The sequence below is a fragment of the Bos grunniens genome, chromosome 12 (assembly GCF_055505025.1).
Source record: "Bos grunniens cultivar Pamir isolate PY7600 chromosome 12, Bosgru_T2T1.0, whole genome shotgun sequence".
NCBI lineage: Eukaryota > Metazoa > Chordata > Mammalia > Artiodactyla > Bovidae > Bos > Bos grunniens.
In genome coordinates, this window is record NC_141176.1 from 16,932,979 (window position 1) to 16,947,759 (window position 14,781).

General features: G+C 41.9%; 1 protein-coding gene across 2 annotated transcripts in view; it reads left to right on the forward strand.

Moving 5' to 3' along the window:
• LRCH1 (leucine rich repeats and calponin homology domain containing 1) overlaps positions 1 to 14,781 on the forward strand; it is a 215,336-nt gene that overhangs the window by 127,115 nt on the left and 73,440 nt on the right. For both annotated transcript variants that reach the window (XM_086328954.1, XM_086328955.1), the window contains exon 3: positions 5,360 to 5,486. In XM_086328954.1, coding sequence (XP_086185080.1) covers positions 5,360 to 5,486 — 127 coding nt within the window. The remainder of the gene's footprint in view (positions 1 to 5,359; positions 5,487 to 14,781) is intronic.

The following is a 14,781-nucleotide window of genomic DNA, read 5'->3' on the forward strand; positions in this document are numbered from 1 at the left end:
CTTTTCCAGGGGATCTTCCGGACCCAGGAATCGAAACCATGGCTCTTGCATCTCCTGGCATTAGCAGGTAGATTCTTTACCACCAGTTCTACCTGGGAAGCCCTGGAAGCCAAGTAGTCAATAGAGATGATGATCCCTGAGTATTCATGTTTTTCCAGAAAAATGGCAGGATCTTAGAGAAGATGGGAGGGAAAAGGTCAGTTGTGTGATGACATGTTTTAGTCCTGGTTCTCCAGACCAGAACAAGTAACTTGGTTTGTTTTGGCATGAAATTTTATAGCCCGGCCTGGTTCTCCACAGCATGCCTTTGAATGGTCATCTTTAATTGGCTTACGTTTCTAAAAAATAAACAAGAAGCCATATTTTACCAGTGGCTGAAATTTTAGCAATCAGGAAATAAAATACATGGCTAAAACCTAATTAAGTTCTTTTTGATCCCTCCCATTGCTTTGCCACATTAGTGCTGTTGCGTATGGTTTAACCTTTATGTACAGATTAGGTGTTGGGCCAAGCACTTTTATATCCATAAACTAATACATCATATTAGGTAAGTATTATTATCTATGTTTTATGGATGACAAAGCCAGAGAGGTTAAAGTTACAGAGACGATTATAGTAGAGATGAGATTTGAACCCAGGTTTTCTCCACAGTTAGTGACCTCTTTACCAATTTCATAGGTGAATCTGTTATAGAAATCTTTCTATAAATTATTTTCTGTTAAGTGAAAATTCCATGTTTCATTTTGAAGTGAACCCATTCACTTACAAAAAAGAGATACTCTGGTAGAATAAAAAATGTATATGCTGCCTGATAATAAAATCACATGTATATAGCCATGTTTAAAACATCACACACACTAAGGAAAATAACTGGTAAACCAATAATAAATAATGTCAAATACCAAAATTAGGTCTGAACGTATTGATATTAATAAGGAAGGCCATAGTCAAAATGTATTAAAATAAGACTCTAAAAGAAACCATACAGAAGTGACTTGGTTTGTGAATTCTTTAATTTAGGAATTAAATGAAGGGAGTGATACTTGAAGAGAAATTTAGCTTGCAGACTTAGGCTATCAAAATCATTCAGATTATGGTGAGCTGCCTTTTTTCATCCTGAAACTGGGAAACAGATCATTAAGTCTGGGAAGAAGTCATTTGGCTGAGAAAGATGACGACAAAGCCTTAGCAGTAGTCACCGACTCGCAGGGCCCACCGCCTTCCTGCCCCGCGCCCCCCGCCCCCCCGCCCCTCCTCACACCATCATCCACCTTCATCATCTCCATTTCGGACGCCAGGTCCACCCAGCCCGGACAGGGAGAGAGATGGGAGGTGCTGGGCAGCCCTTGCTTTGCGATGGCAGCAAGGCCCAGGCCACCATGGCCGAGTCTGTAATTTCTACTTCTGAATAAGTGGCCCTCTTTTCCTCCACTAATTTACTCTTTTGTAATGAGTGAGTTTAAAAAATCTTTTTTTTTTTTTTAATATTGCTTTCAGATGTGACTCCAGGCTGGATTTGAAAATAAATGTTGGCCATTACCTTATCGGATGCTGTTAGGGCCTTATTTTTAAACCCCCTTTCCTCCGAGGGCCTGTTCGGAGTGCAGAGGGCTGCCGCAGACAAGTGGGGGCCGGGAGGGTGGGTTGTGGCCTGAGGCACTTATTTGCTTGAGAAAAATTGCTGCCAGATGAGTGGTTTTTAGAAAGCTCTGGCTGCTGATGTGGTCTCTAGTAGGGAGGGGATTAAAGGGAGTGCAGTTTCTCCTCTTCTTTATAAATATTTGCTGGAGAGCTAATGGGTTTTTGTGTGCCTGTGTATTTCCTTTTTCTATTGGGGAAATTACCAGTAATACAGGGACATCCTGTGATAAAATATACAGAGTACAGGCTGAGGGAATGGATGGATGAAATAGAGGAAATGTGCCCCGGGCCTGTGGCATGCCGTAGTATGACTCGTCCTGGCATCTTGATTTGCTTACAGGTGATTAACGACAGTATAAATAGAGGAATGTGTAGGGCATAAATAAATACTTAGGCTCTTCCATCAGCTGCTTTTAGCAGAAAAAGCATTCATCCCCATCAAAGAAACCACAAATGCTCTCCCAAGCCTAAATTTTATTTTCAATTAGTTACCCACCCTGGAAGAATGCCAGTGGGAATAGTCCCATGTAACTTCAAATGCTCTCGTGTCTGAAGGAGCAGAGCCTTCATCACATCGCTTAAATGGTATATAGATGCTCTCCCAGTGCAATGCCTGATAATCTGATTAGATGCCTGCATTGAGGTAGTGAGACTGGGAATACTGTAAATCTGAGTTTCCAGGCAGACAAACACAGGAAAGATCTCCAACTGTAATTGCTGATTCTGTGGAAAATAGGAGCATAAAAACTTCTAAAAATACTTACCTTTGTTCTCCTTATCCTGTCTTCAAAGGGGAGTCCAAAATGCAAGGATTAGCTTACTATGTTTTAATTTACCAATCCTCACTATGTGAAATTATATATTAATAAATATTTTAAACCATAAATTGCATTCCAAAATATTTACTTGCTGCCTTTTAAGAAGGGGCTTCCCGGATGGCTCAGTGGTACAAGATTCTGCCTGCAATGCAGAAGACGCAGGAGATGTACGTTCGATCCTTGAGTCAGGAAGATGCCCTGGAGAAGGAAATGGCAACCCACTCCAGGATTCTTGCCCAGGAAAATGCCATGGACAGGAGCCTGGTGGGCTATAATCCATAGGATAGCAAAGAGCCGGACACAACTAAGCAGCTGAGCGTGGATGCATGCCTTGTAATAAACTGAGTTCTTTCCAGGAGTGTGAAGAAAGCTTGAAGAAAGCTCTCCCAGCAGGGCGCATGGAAGGCCCCCTCCTCCAGCCAGAGGAACCCCGCTGGGTTCCTACAGCTGTGCGACGGCAGCAGGAGGGCTCTGAGGGCAAGAATCACAGGCTGGCAGCCCTGGTCCCTTTGTCAGCTGCCCCCAGACAGCAGGAGAGAGTGTCAGTGCGAGCCCACCACCCCAGTCCAGCCTGTTATCCTCGCCGGCGGAGCTAAGAGCTCTCCGGTCCTTCTGGTGCCAGGATACAGCCCCAGGCTCTCACTCTCCTCCCCTCTCTGCTGGACCCTCCTAGAGAAAGCCGTCCCCCTCTCTGGAAACAGCTTTCTTTGTAGGCCTGTGCAGTGGAGAGAAGATATGGCTGTACGTTTTCTTGCTAAACCCTGGTTACCTGGCACTGGGCACCTGGTCAGGGTGGTCGCTGGAGGGCACCCAGACAACCCCTGCTTTTTCTAAGCCCATAAGTTAGAGACACCCTTTGACTAACCAGCTACCCACCCCCTCATATGGTAGAGTGAGGAAGTAAAAGATTCAGTTGAAATATAACATACGGAAAAGTGCACAAATCTAAGTGTACATCTTTTTTTTTTCTTTTTAATTTATTTTATTTTATTTTATTTTTTAACTTTACAATATTGTATTGGTTTTGCCATACATCAAAATGACATCTTAATGAATTTTCACAAGTAGAAACACCCATGTAACCAGTACCCTAGTGAAGTTTCCTTTTATAATGATTTCTTCCTTAATAATAGAAGCAATTTGTAGGAATTTTTGAAAAATACATCAAAGTATAATAAAGAAAATACAACCCATGCATTGTACCTGCTGCTGCTGCTGCTGCTAAGTTGCTTCAGTCGTGTCTGACTCTGTGCGACCCCAGAGAGGGCCGCCCACCAGGCTCCCCCGTCCCTGGGATTCTCCAGGCAAGAACACTGGGGTGGGTTGCCATTTCCTTCTCCAAATACATTGTACCTACTCCCCATAAAATGATCACTGATTAACATTTTGGTGTGTTTCCAGCCTGTCTGTTCCTCTCTTACACACACAAAGATATATATGCATGTCCATAAATACACACACGGTCCCACAACCTCTGAAGCTTCATACACGTGTGTGTGAATAAACACAGAAGTCCCAAATGATTGCAATAACATGACCTACAAATTTGTAGATACTTCACTGTCCGGTGGTTGGCTTCCTCAGCAGAGTAGCCAAGATATAAGGGGAAACGAAAAACCATCTGTCTCCTAACTCGATAGCAGGAAAAGAGCTGCTTATGAAGGAGGGGATAAATAGATGGCTGACACACACTTACGGGTGATTCATAGGTTTCATTTATTCAGTATTTTCCTTCTCTCTCCTAGCATTGATGGTAGGAAGTGTAAAGACTTTTTAATGCAGAGCATTAAGTAGAGACCTTTTCATGCAGAGCAGGGGTGAGACCTGTACTCACATTTTTCCGGCTCCTCCGTGAAACTGAACTCCTTTTGGCTCCAGCTTCACTTTTACCAAAAGGCCAACTTTCCTTTTTCTTTTTTTTAATTAGCTCTCTCACAGATAGCCAAGCAGAATTTAACCACAGAGCTCTTGCTTTAACAAAAGGAAGCGGAATCAAAATGTTGGAAATGGGCCCGGTGGTTTTGTGAGTTGCAGCAAAATGATCTTCCCCATCACGACGAAGATGGATGCGATGGTGCTTCACTGCACTGAAAAGCTGGGGGCTTTGGTGGTCGCTGAGTCTCCTGCTCACGCTGTTGGGAAGGGAACAGTTGGCACCAGCTTCCCATTGCTGTTGGTGGTACAGCCTGTGCTGTCCATCTGCTTTCGGGCTGGCCAAGTCTGCAGGGGGCTTGATAGGGTCCCTTGTGCTGAGAAAAGCTGCTTCCATCAGAACTGCCTGCCCTTCTCTTTTTCACTTATTTATTTTAAATTTTTTTGTTTTATTTTTGTTTTGACTGAAGTATGCAGAATGTGAGCTCTTAGTTCGCCAACCAGGGATTGAACCTGTGCCCCCTGTATTGGGGGTGCGGAGTCTTAACCCCTGGACCGCCAAGGAAGTTCCTGCCTCTTGTCTTTTAATATCTTTTATATCCTTATGCACTGGGGATTTGAATTTTTACACATATAGAAAGTTTATTGGATGTTTTATATTTGCAAAATGTTTTCTTAGATCACACCTTTCTCCTTGCTCGTTAAAAACATGTTCACAGGAGCATCCATGGTGGTCCACTGGTTAAAACTTCACCTTCGAGCGCAGGGAGTGTGGGTTCAATCTCTAGTTGGGGAGCTTACATCCCACAGGCTCCCCCCCCAAAAAAAACAAAAAACAAAAGCAAAAAAAACATAAAACAGAAGCAAGCAATAGTATAACAAATTCAGTAAAACCTGAATAGTCCATATCAAGGGAAAAAAAAATCTTAAAAAAGACAGTACGAGTGGAAAGATATTAAAAACAAATACGTTCACAAACAGTATGAAGTAGCCTGCATGTTTACCAAAGTTCTTATGTTTCTTTGCAGTCGGAATCAGCTGTCCGCCCTGCCGGCCTGCCTGTGTGGTCTCCCTCTCAAAGTCTTAATCGCAAGTAACAACAAACTTGGATCACTGCCTGAAGAGATAGGTCAGCTCAAACAGTTAATGGAGTTGGTATGTTACTGATTTTTCAGATGCCCTTCTTGTTTGTTTGCTAATCATAGCCCATCAAGGTAATCAGAAAGACTTTTTCCTACAGGGGGTCAAGGAGAGAAGATCATGTTGTTGGAGGTCTGTATATGATAAAGACATTAAGTGGGGAAGGGAATAATCATGGCTTTGCTGTGACAAGGAGTTCCTGAAATTTACAGGTTTCCTGTAGTTTACACTTCCTGAAGTTTGCAGGATTTATAGTTCCTCAGGTTCACAAATTATCCTATGGTAGTTAGATCACTTTTTTCAGATTGGATAAGTAAGTTTGTAATGAAATATGGATACACTGGCAGAATAATCTGCAAATTAATTAGTAGGCCACACTTTGTGAAGGTGTATAATTAAGTCAGAAAGAACAGCATGCTCTGATTCTGTAAGGATTTTAGTAACCATTGCCCCAAATTGATGTAACTTTAGAATGTGACCATAACCCCAGGGATAAGAAAGAAGAGCAAATTATAAATAGGCAGAGATGGGTTGGAAGTACGTACCTGAAGCCAAGAGGTCAGCTCTTTCACCACTAATTGAGTTACTGACCTTGTTTCTAAAAGGGGAAAAAAGTGAGTTCTTTCTCGACTTCCATTGAGCTAAGGTATCTTGGGTGAACAAAGAGGCAAGAACAAGCAACTGGGCTCAACCATAATCATCACAATTTATCCTCCAACAAGCATCCTTCAGTACTGTCCCTGTTGTTGTCCAGTCGCTCGGTCATGGCCGACTCTTTGCAGCTGTCCCTGTGTTAAGCACAAAACAGGATGTTCTGATTACAACCACGAAAAGGACACAGTACCTTCCTTGAAACAGACTCCCAGTCTAGGACATTGATGGCCAATAACTTTTCTCTTGCGTGCCAGTTCCAGTTCATTTCTTTGTGACTACCTGGAATATTGGGGTGATGGCTTATGGGGCCCAGATAGAGTGTGCTGGGACTCCATGGTCAGGTGTGCGTCTGGAATTGGCTCAGAAAGGAACAGCACCCACGTCACGTACGTATCCACTTTGACTTTAGGAAAGAAGTAAATAATTGTGGCGTAAAGACAACAGAGCTCTACAAAGAGTGCCTTTTTCTGTGACAGCAGAATCTGAAGCTCATGCCCACTAGCTCACACCAAGAGCTGGGATGAGTCGTAAGGATACAGGGGTCGTCACATCACTGGTACCACGGCATCTGGTCAGGGATTATGAGTGACCGGCAGAAGACATTGGAAAGGTATTGAGGAGCATGGCGGCCGTTGGTTTTCTTACTCAGCTTTCCATACTTTTCTGTACGGTGGAGAGGTTGCCTCGCCCACAGATCCCAAAGTTAAATGTTCTTCAGCTAAAGCATTTAGCAGGACCTGCTAGCATGTTTCAGCCCTGGTTTCTGAGTTGGAGAGACGAGATCTGGATCCTGTGTCTTCTCCTGATTCGGGGTCAGCGATGCCCAGGGCCTTCGGCCACACTGCTCTGACGTGGCTGCTGGAGTGCCACCTAGAGGGATGATTCCGAAAGAAGACAGATATTAATTTGGGCGGATACACTCCTCCCACAAAGTCTCTATTACAAGAAGCAAGTGCTTGGCCTGGGGACTGATTGATTCAGTCCTGGGTTGAGAATGGTTTGTACAGAAGAGACCTTTGAGAGTCTCCTTACATAAGTCCATGTAAGGGACAGACTTGTGAGCACTTTTGAGCACATCACTCTTTCTGCAAGGACTGTTTCTTCCTTCTCTTCTTCGCTTGGTCGATTTTTAGCCAGATTTCACTTCCTCCAAAAATCCTTCCCAGATTCTCCAAGCCAGAGTAGGGTGCTCCTAAGGCCAGCACTCTACATAGCACTGAATTTTCGTGGAACCACATTTGTCTTCTCACTTGGCGTTCTCTAGGTCAGTACCCACTAAACCCAGAAAGCTGCTTCAGCACCGGATCAGCGTGTTACTTGTTGTATCCCAGTGCTTGACACAAGACGTTGTTTAGTCACCAAGTTGCGTCCGACTATCTCTGACCCTATGGACTATAGCCCTCCAGCTCCTCTGTTAATGCAGCTTTCCAGGTGAAAATACTGGAGTGGATTGCCATTTTCTTCTCCAGGGGATCTTTGGACCCAGGGATCAAACCCACGTCTCCTATGTTAGCAGGATTCTTTACCACTGAGCCACGAGGGAAGCCCCTGACACAAGATTGACATCCTCAAAACATGATTGCTAAGGGCTACTATTTAGGTCGGGGAGAGTGGGCCAAGAAGGTGGCTTGGGATAGATTGGGAAGACCCTCATGTGCCGTGCCAGTAAGGGGCGACTCTGTCTTTCAGTCTGAGTTAATTCAGAAGTTTCCATATTAACTGATTCCAGAAAACAAAAAGTATACCGAAAACACTTTGGATGAAACTGAGAGTTATATGCCTTTAAAAAAAAAATGCTTCTTTTAGGAGTGTGATGAACACTCAAATCTAAGTTTACTAGAATTTGGATTAGGTCTTGCCGATCCAGTGTGAATAAGGAGTTGGGTTTTTTCCACTGCTCAGGCTCCCATGGAGAGGATGGATGGCACGTCGGTGAGGTCAGTGTTTGGCAGCCAGCGTGTGTTTCAGTTCCGCTGCACCCGGGCTTAAGCCGACAGCGTGCCCGCCCTCAGCTGTGCGGCTACCAGCCTGCTCATCCGCTAAGAGGGGGCACACGTGTTGAGCCCTGGAGCCAGCCCCACACGGAGCAGGGCTTTCCTTGGACACTCTTGTCAGCTGCTGGGCTGGCATGCGGCAGAGGTGGAAGAGCACCGTCTGCAGCCTCGGGGCACATGAGCTGCTGGCTGGCTGTAAGGGGTGCTCTGGGGCTTTTCTTTGCTCCCTGACCAGACCCCAGCTCCAGAGAAGGCTGCTCTGCTTCCTGGATCCAGCACCGTCATCAACCCCCTCCTTGTGTCTTTTCTCCACTAGCAATAAACTGTTGAACGCCTGAGCCCTGTAATGTTAGAGCCATAGGGGTTTTTTAAAAGACATCTAGTCCAGACTTTCAACAAATTGCAGAAGAAGAAATCCAAGGCAGAGAGATGGTGAGCGACGCCTGGAACGTCACCCTGGCGTAACTGACTTACAACCCAAACAGAAATGCACTCAGCTAGCACGGTTCTGTGAAAAGACCATGCAGGCAGCAAATGTCATTTTTGTTTTTGTTTTTGCCTTAAAAAAAAAAAAACTGGGATATAGTTGATTTACTACTTTTTGCTGTATGGCAAAGTGAATCAGCTATACATATATCCACTCTTTTTTAAGGTTCTTTTCCTATTATAGGTCGTTACAGAGTACTGAGTAGAGTTCCCTGTGCTGTACAGAAGGTCCTTATTAGTTATCTATTTTATATTTAGTAGTGTGTACCTATCCCAGTCCCAGTCTTCCAGTTTATCCATCCTCCCCTTTCCCCCTTGGTAATCATAAGACTGTTTTTTACATGTGTGACTCTATTTCTGTTTTGTAAATAAATTCACTTATACCTTTTTTTTTTTTTTGGTTTCCACATATAAGTGATATCACACAATATTTGTTCTTCTGCAAATGTCATTTTAAGTGTACTAGTAGCCACATTAAAAGAACAGAAGCAAGTGAAAGTCATCTTTACAGCATATTTTAGTTAACCTTAGATAGCCAAAATATTGTTTCAGCATCTCTACAATATAAAATGGATGAGATATTTTACAGCCTTTCTTTCATCCTAAGCTTTTAAGGTCAACTGTGTATTTCCCACCCGCAGCACATCATAGGTTGGACTGGCCACACTTCTCTTGGCCAGTAGCCACATGTGGCTCATGGTCACCCTTCATGGGCAACCCTGTATTCCGTGTTCTTTCTGCTCTATGAGCAAGCATGATCTTTGCAAAAAGCATTTATTTGCAAAGTTGATGAATATTTAATAAGTTGCCATTATTTAATCACAAAGGGTGACTGGCCTTGCTTAAGGTCACAGACTAAAAATGACTGGTTGCCATCAGTTCTTATTTATCTTTCCTATCTCTTTGCTTAAAATAGTACTGATACTACAGGTAACCACATCAGAGGATTTTTAGCTATCAGTTGGGAAAAAAAATTCCCTGGGGAGCCTGAAATGATTCTGGAATTGCATGGGAGGCTCCCTTACATAGTAACCAACTTGCAAAAAAAAAAAAAGAAGAAAATTTTGGGAGCTCCCCAAGCATTCAGGCTACATGAAGCCACCTAAGTGCTGATAAAAATCTCACAGTTTATTTTTAGGCTCTGAGCATTGTTTAACTATTTTGGAAGAAATGTTTTGAAAATGTTCATGTTAGACTCGAAGAGTATCCTAAACTGAGTTGTAAACTCTTGTCTTCCAAGAGTCATCGTTGGCTTAAAAGACAAAAATGATAGCACTGTGGCCATCTGTAAGAAAGGAGGTGCCCTCTCTGATTTTTGAGAGGAGTTGGAGTTGGAATACAGTATCTTACCTTCCTGAATGTATCAGTTACCTAAGAATCTTAAAACACAAAGCATTGGCACTTAGTGATTGTGCAAAGATATGGATAAGCAATTTTTCCTCCTTCCCTGAAGACTTTCAATTAAGAAGTACTTCTGAGATTTTTTTTTTTCTTAAATCCACAGGAGAGGCCAGGATGGATTAACGCATCGTTTCAGGTGCTGGAAAACTTAGGGAGCCTGAGCCTAAGCTCTATTGAGTTTGTGCCTGATGGGAATGATGTAGGACTTTTTGACCTCCTTGGGCACTGCATTACTTCTGTATTGCTTGTCTCCTTAGAGCTGTAGCTGTCTCTGTTCCTTTGTTAAGTCTTTATATTTGCGTGTTCTTTCTATCAGGGACAGATACACCGCACTGGCATTTACTGAGCACTTACATTGTATGCCACACACTTCGCTGGGTATATTTGACATGTGTTCTCTCATTCGATCTTGACAATCGCCCAGCAAGGTGGATATCCTGTCTCCCTTTCACAGACAAGTTTGGGTTTCAGAATTACTTACCCAAAGGCATGGGGCTACAATGTGGTGAAGCAGGAGTGAAAACTGAAACCTTTGCACGGCACAACGGCGGCTGAGCTCACCGGGCCCTCATCTGGATTGCAAACCTCTCGTGGAGAGAAGCCGTGGTTTCTTTCTGTGGAGCTTCCCTGTTTCAGCTTGCAGTGGTTTTCCCATTAAAGTTGTGGCAGGCCATGAACAGCAGGGAAAATGTTACAAAACAGGGTGTGGTACAAATGGACAGTGTCTGTGAGAGTTTCCTCCTTGAGGAGCCACAAGCCAGGCACAAGGGTCAATAGACCTCTCTTGAGTTGGCTAAACATCACTTTATTCTTAAAGATCCTTCAAACTTGTCTTTTGTTGTGTGTGTGTGTGTGTGTTTTTACTTGTCAGATCATACCTGAAGGATAAGGTGTGTTAAATATTTGGTGGGAAATATTGTATGAAGCCATGTTATAATTAACAGATGGCTCTGAAGAAGACAGGCACACTAAGAACACAATAATTTGAGAATCTTTTATGGGGTATTTGTCAAAGGTCACTATCTTCCCTGGTGGCTTAGACGGTAAAGCGTCTGCCTACAATGCGGGAGACCCGGGTTTGATCCCTGGGTCGGGAAGATCTCCTGGAGAAGGCAGTGGCACCCCACTCCAGTACTCTTGCCTGGAAAATCCCATGGACAGAGGAGCCTGGTAGGCTACAGTCCATGGGGTCGCTAAGAGTTGGACACGACTGAGCGACTTCACTGTCACTTTCACTTTGGTCTGGCTGGTTCTCTGATTGTGCTGGCTCACTGGGGTCCACAGGTGGTCCGTCTCTCGTTTGGTTTTCCTCAGTCCTGTCTCCATGCTCTGGGTGAAAGTTGTGTTCCTGTGCTTAGCTTCACGTAAGAGAACATAATACCACTGTTTTAGAAACCTGCTTTTTCAACCCCAAAACTCTCAGGGTCTGACTCAGGTAATAACTGACTAGATGGTGCATTTTCTGGCCCTGAGTTAGACACACTATTGTTTTTTTTCCCCCTCTTTTTTTGTGTGTGAAATGTGTGGTTGTGTGGAGAGTTGGAATTCAAGGATAGAGTAGACACAGGATGTATTGAGCAGCTTCTAAGGGAAATCTCTTCTTTATTGTTTTTCTGTGCAGCATGCCGGTCTCTGAGGTAGATGTAATGGAGACAGGAATTCACGTCTAATCAAATCCTAGGTCCTTTCCTAGTCTCTGCAGATGCCTCCCAGCCCCTCTGGTTTCTGTTAGAGAATTGGAGAACCAAGGCCTGTTCAAGGTCCCTTCTGTAGCTTCTACCTCTGCATTTCTTATGGAGAGCCGGGGGGTGAGGTATGTGTTTGTGGGAACGTGGAAGGGTGTGAACTAGAGTTTTATACTAGAAAGAGACTCTCGGTAAGTGTTGAGAGGTAATAATTTATCATACCAGAGGTTGCTTGAAAAAATTTTGAATTTAAATGAACATACCAATTTGTTTTAAAAAGTTCTTACTACAGGCTTTTAGATTTTTGATTGCTAAAAAATCAAAATTGACATTACTCCTAAGTCAGTAAGTAATCTATCTTTCAACAGATTTCTTCATTATTTCTAACGTGGTAGAAGGATTTTCCTGATGTTGTAAGGAAACTAGAGTGATCTATAATCTCGTCTCTTCTTTTTACATAGGAACAGAGAGGTTAAGATATTGCCCTCAAGTTGCACAGTGGGAGTCACACCAAAGACATTTCCACGAAAGGCCGTGGCCACATCATGGGAGGCCAGTAATATTAATAGCTTGTATTTCCTGTTAGGATGTTCACATTTTCTTCTGTTAAATAAAGAGCAAGATTTTAAAATATGACTTAAGCCATAGTATAACAACACTAAAATTTTGAAAACCCAAGAGTCGGGGAGATAGCTCATAAGAATCCCACAAGTAGTTTTGCAGCGTAGCCTGGTCTCCCTGGAAACCTTTTCTAACCAAAAATCGTCTTGACACACTTAATTATATTGGCTTTCATTAAAAGTTACAACTTGAAAAAACAGGTCTAGTCTTTCTAAAAATGTTATATTCTGAAAATGAACCTTTCCTGCTTTAATAATCTTGAACCTACGCTAATATTTTAAATCCTTGTCATTTTTGCATTCTGAAGGTAAGTTTGCAACTAGCAGTCAGTCAGCTAAAATGTATTAATCTTGAACATGCTTCTAACCCTTCTAGAGACTTTTTTGGTAATTGCCCAGAAGGGTTGTGATAAATGAGAATCTTAACTTATAAAGTCTTTCTTTGGGTTGCTTCGGAGCATTTTGATTAAACCAGTGGAAAATACGTGTATTTTAAGTCATTGCTGGAGTTCTGATGTTCTTTGTTTTTTTAATCTAAATGAGAAAATTGGCTGGCCCATAAGACTTGAGTTTGAGTGTTTATGTGATTATGTAATACATAATGATTAGATTCATTTCTGTTTCAAAAAGAATAGATTTAAATATTTATGACACATTTAAGATTCTTGCTTTTGGGCCTTTCTGTATATTTTCAATATTATAATGCTAAGTATATGGTTTCTCTATAGCTTGCAGTAATTATTCTGCGAGACATAGCTTAGGGCTAAGAGGCAATTCAGAAGGGATTCATTTGATTAGCTGAAGAAGCTCCTGGATCTGGAACTTATAACTTGATAAATTATCACTACTGAAGCAATATGGGGCATTAATGTTTATTTTTTAAATGTATTTTTTAAATCATATCTTTTAAAAATGAACTCTCCCCCCTAAAAAAACAAAAACAAAAAACATACTTTCTTTTAGACCAAGTGGGGAAAGACATGTTCTAAAGAACCAAGCTATTCTAGGAATGTTGCTTTTTCAGTTTCTAACCTGAAGTATCTTATCCAAAAACATCTAGACTATTTTCCTCTCTGTCCTCCTCCTCATTCCCCAACTAATTAAGACATAATTACCTATGTGGTTTTACTTTTGTGACAGAATTCATAACCTCTTTAAAACTGGGCAGAGTTTAGTAGCTGAGAAGGAAGAGGTTAGCACGGTTTTGCAGTATAGATCATACAAGAGTGAAAAGTCTTTCTCTCGCTTTCCCCTCGTTATTTTGGCAGAACAGGAAGTAACTGGTGGCAGTGCAGAGTATTATTAAAATAATGTGACCTTCACCATATACCCTTCAAAATGTGAATGGACAATTGGACTTTGTGTTTCTAATGGTCTACAGATGTCCTGTCTTGTAAGTTAGAAGGAAAAGCTTGTTGTTAACATTATGTGAAGTTCTTTAAAAAAATAAATTAAGAAAGCATTTCCCCTGCTGGTAAGTAAGTATTTAAATATAACTGAGGGGAGTCTACTTTCTTTGATAAAGCCATTTAGAAATATATGTTGGAAAAATTACTTCCAACATATATTTGGAAGTAATTTCCTTCCCTAAATTATATTTAGGGAAGCTTAGGGAAACAGCAGACTCTTAATTTCATGACTTAACCAGCGGCAATCAACAATGTGCAAGGTGAATATAGTATACAGAAAAAAAATTGAATAAAAATGCATTTTATCTCAGACTATTTCATAATGCTGCCTAAATATATCTAGTTTCTCTTGGCTTGCCCTTCCCACCTCTCTTGTTTTAAGAGAAAGATTTTTTAAAAATCATGTGTTTGAAACCTCAAAGTCATCAGTTTCACATAGAAAAATCTGCAGTTCCCATATTCTGCAAAAGTATCTTTCTCATGCTATCATTCACAGACTTATAAAAACATTTCAGCTGTCATCATAAATTCTCCTTAAAGGTGGAAAATAATCTCACTAATTCTTCCTCCATGACCTTCCCTTCCTGTCAGCCATCAACAATCTGACTGTGCCTGATCCTGAGTCCAATAAAAGAATTTAATTTCATATATTTCTAGGGCTCACCTGTGTGCCATTTGTGTGAAGGCTCTTAGATTTTAAAATGGCACTTCTTGAGAATTTGTAACTTGGTTGAAGCAAAGAAAGATAAAACACGGGTTTGGTTATTGACTTCTATGGCTGATGAGGTGCTGTAGTAATCGGGAAAAGATGGCATTTCACTTTTTACTTCTCATACATGGAAGTATATTCAGAAAGGCAGAATAATTTACTGACTCAGTGAGGGTGTAAGAGTGACTGAGCCAATCTCTAGACCTCCTTTATGTAATTACTTCCTTAGACTTTTATGTCTCTGCAGATGTGCTTGTGGGTTTTTTTTTTTAAACATCAGGGAAGCCTTTCATAAAATTTGGCGTGACTTTTCTGGGCCACAAGCAATGCAGCAACAGCCAGCTTGGGGGTG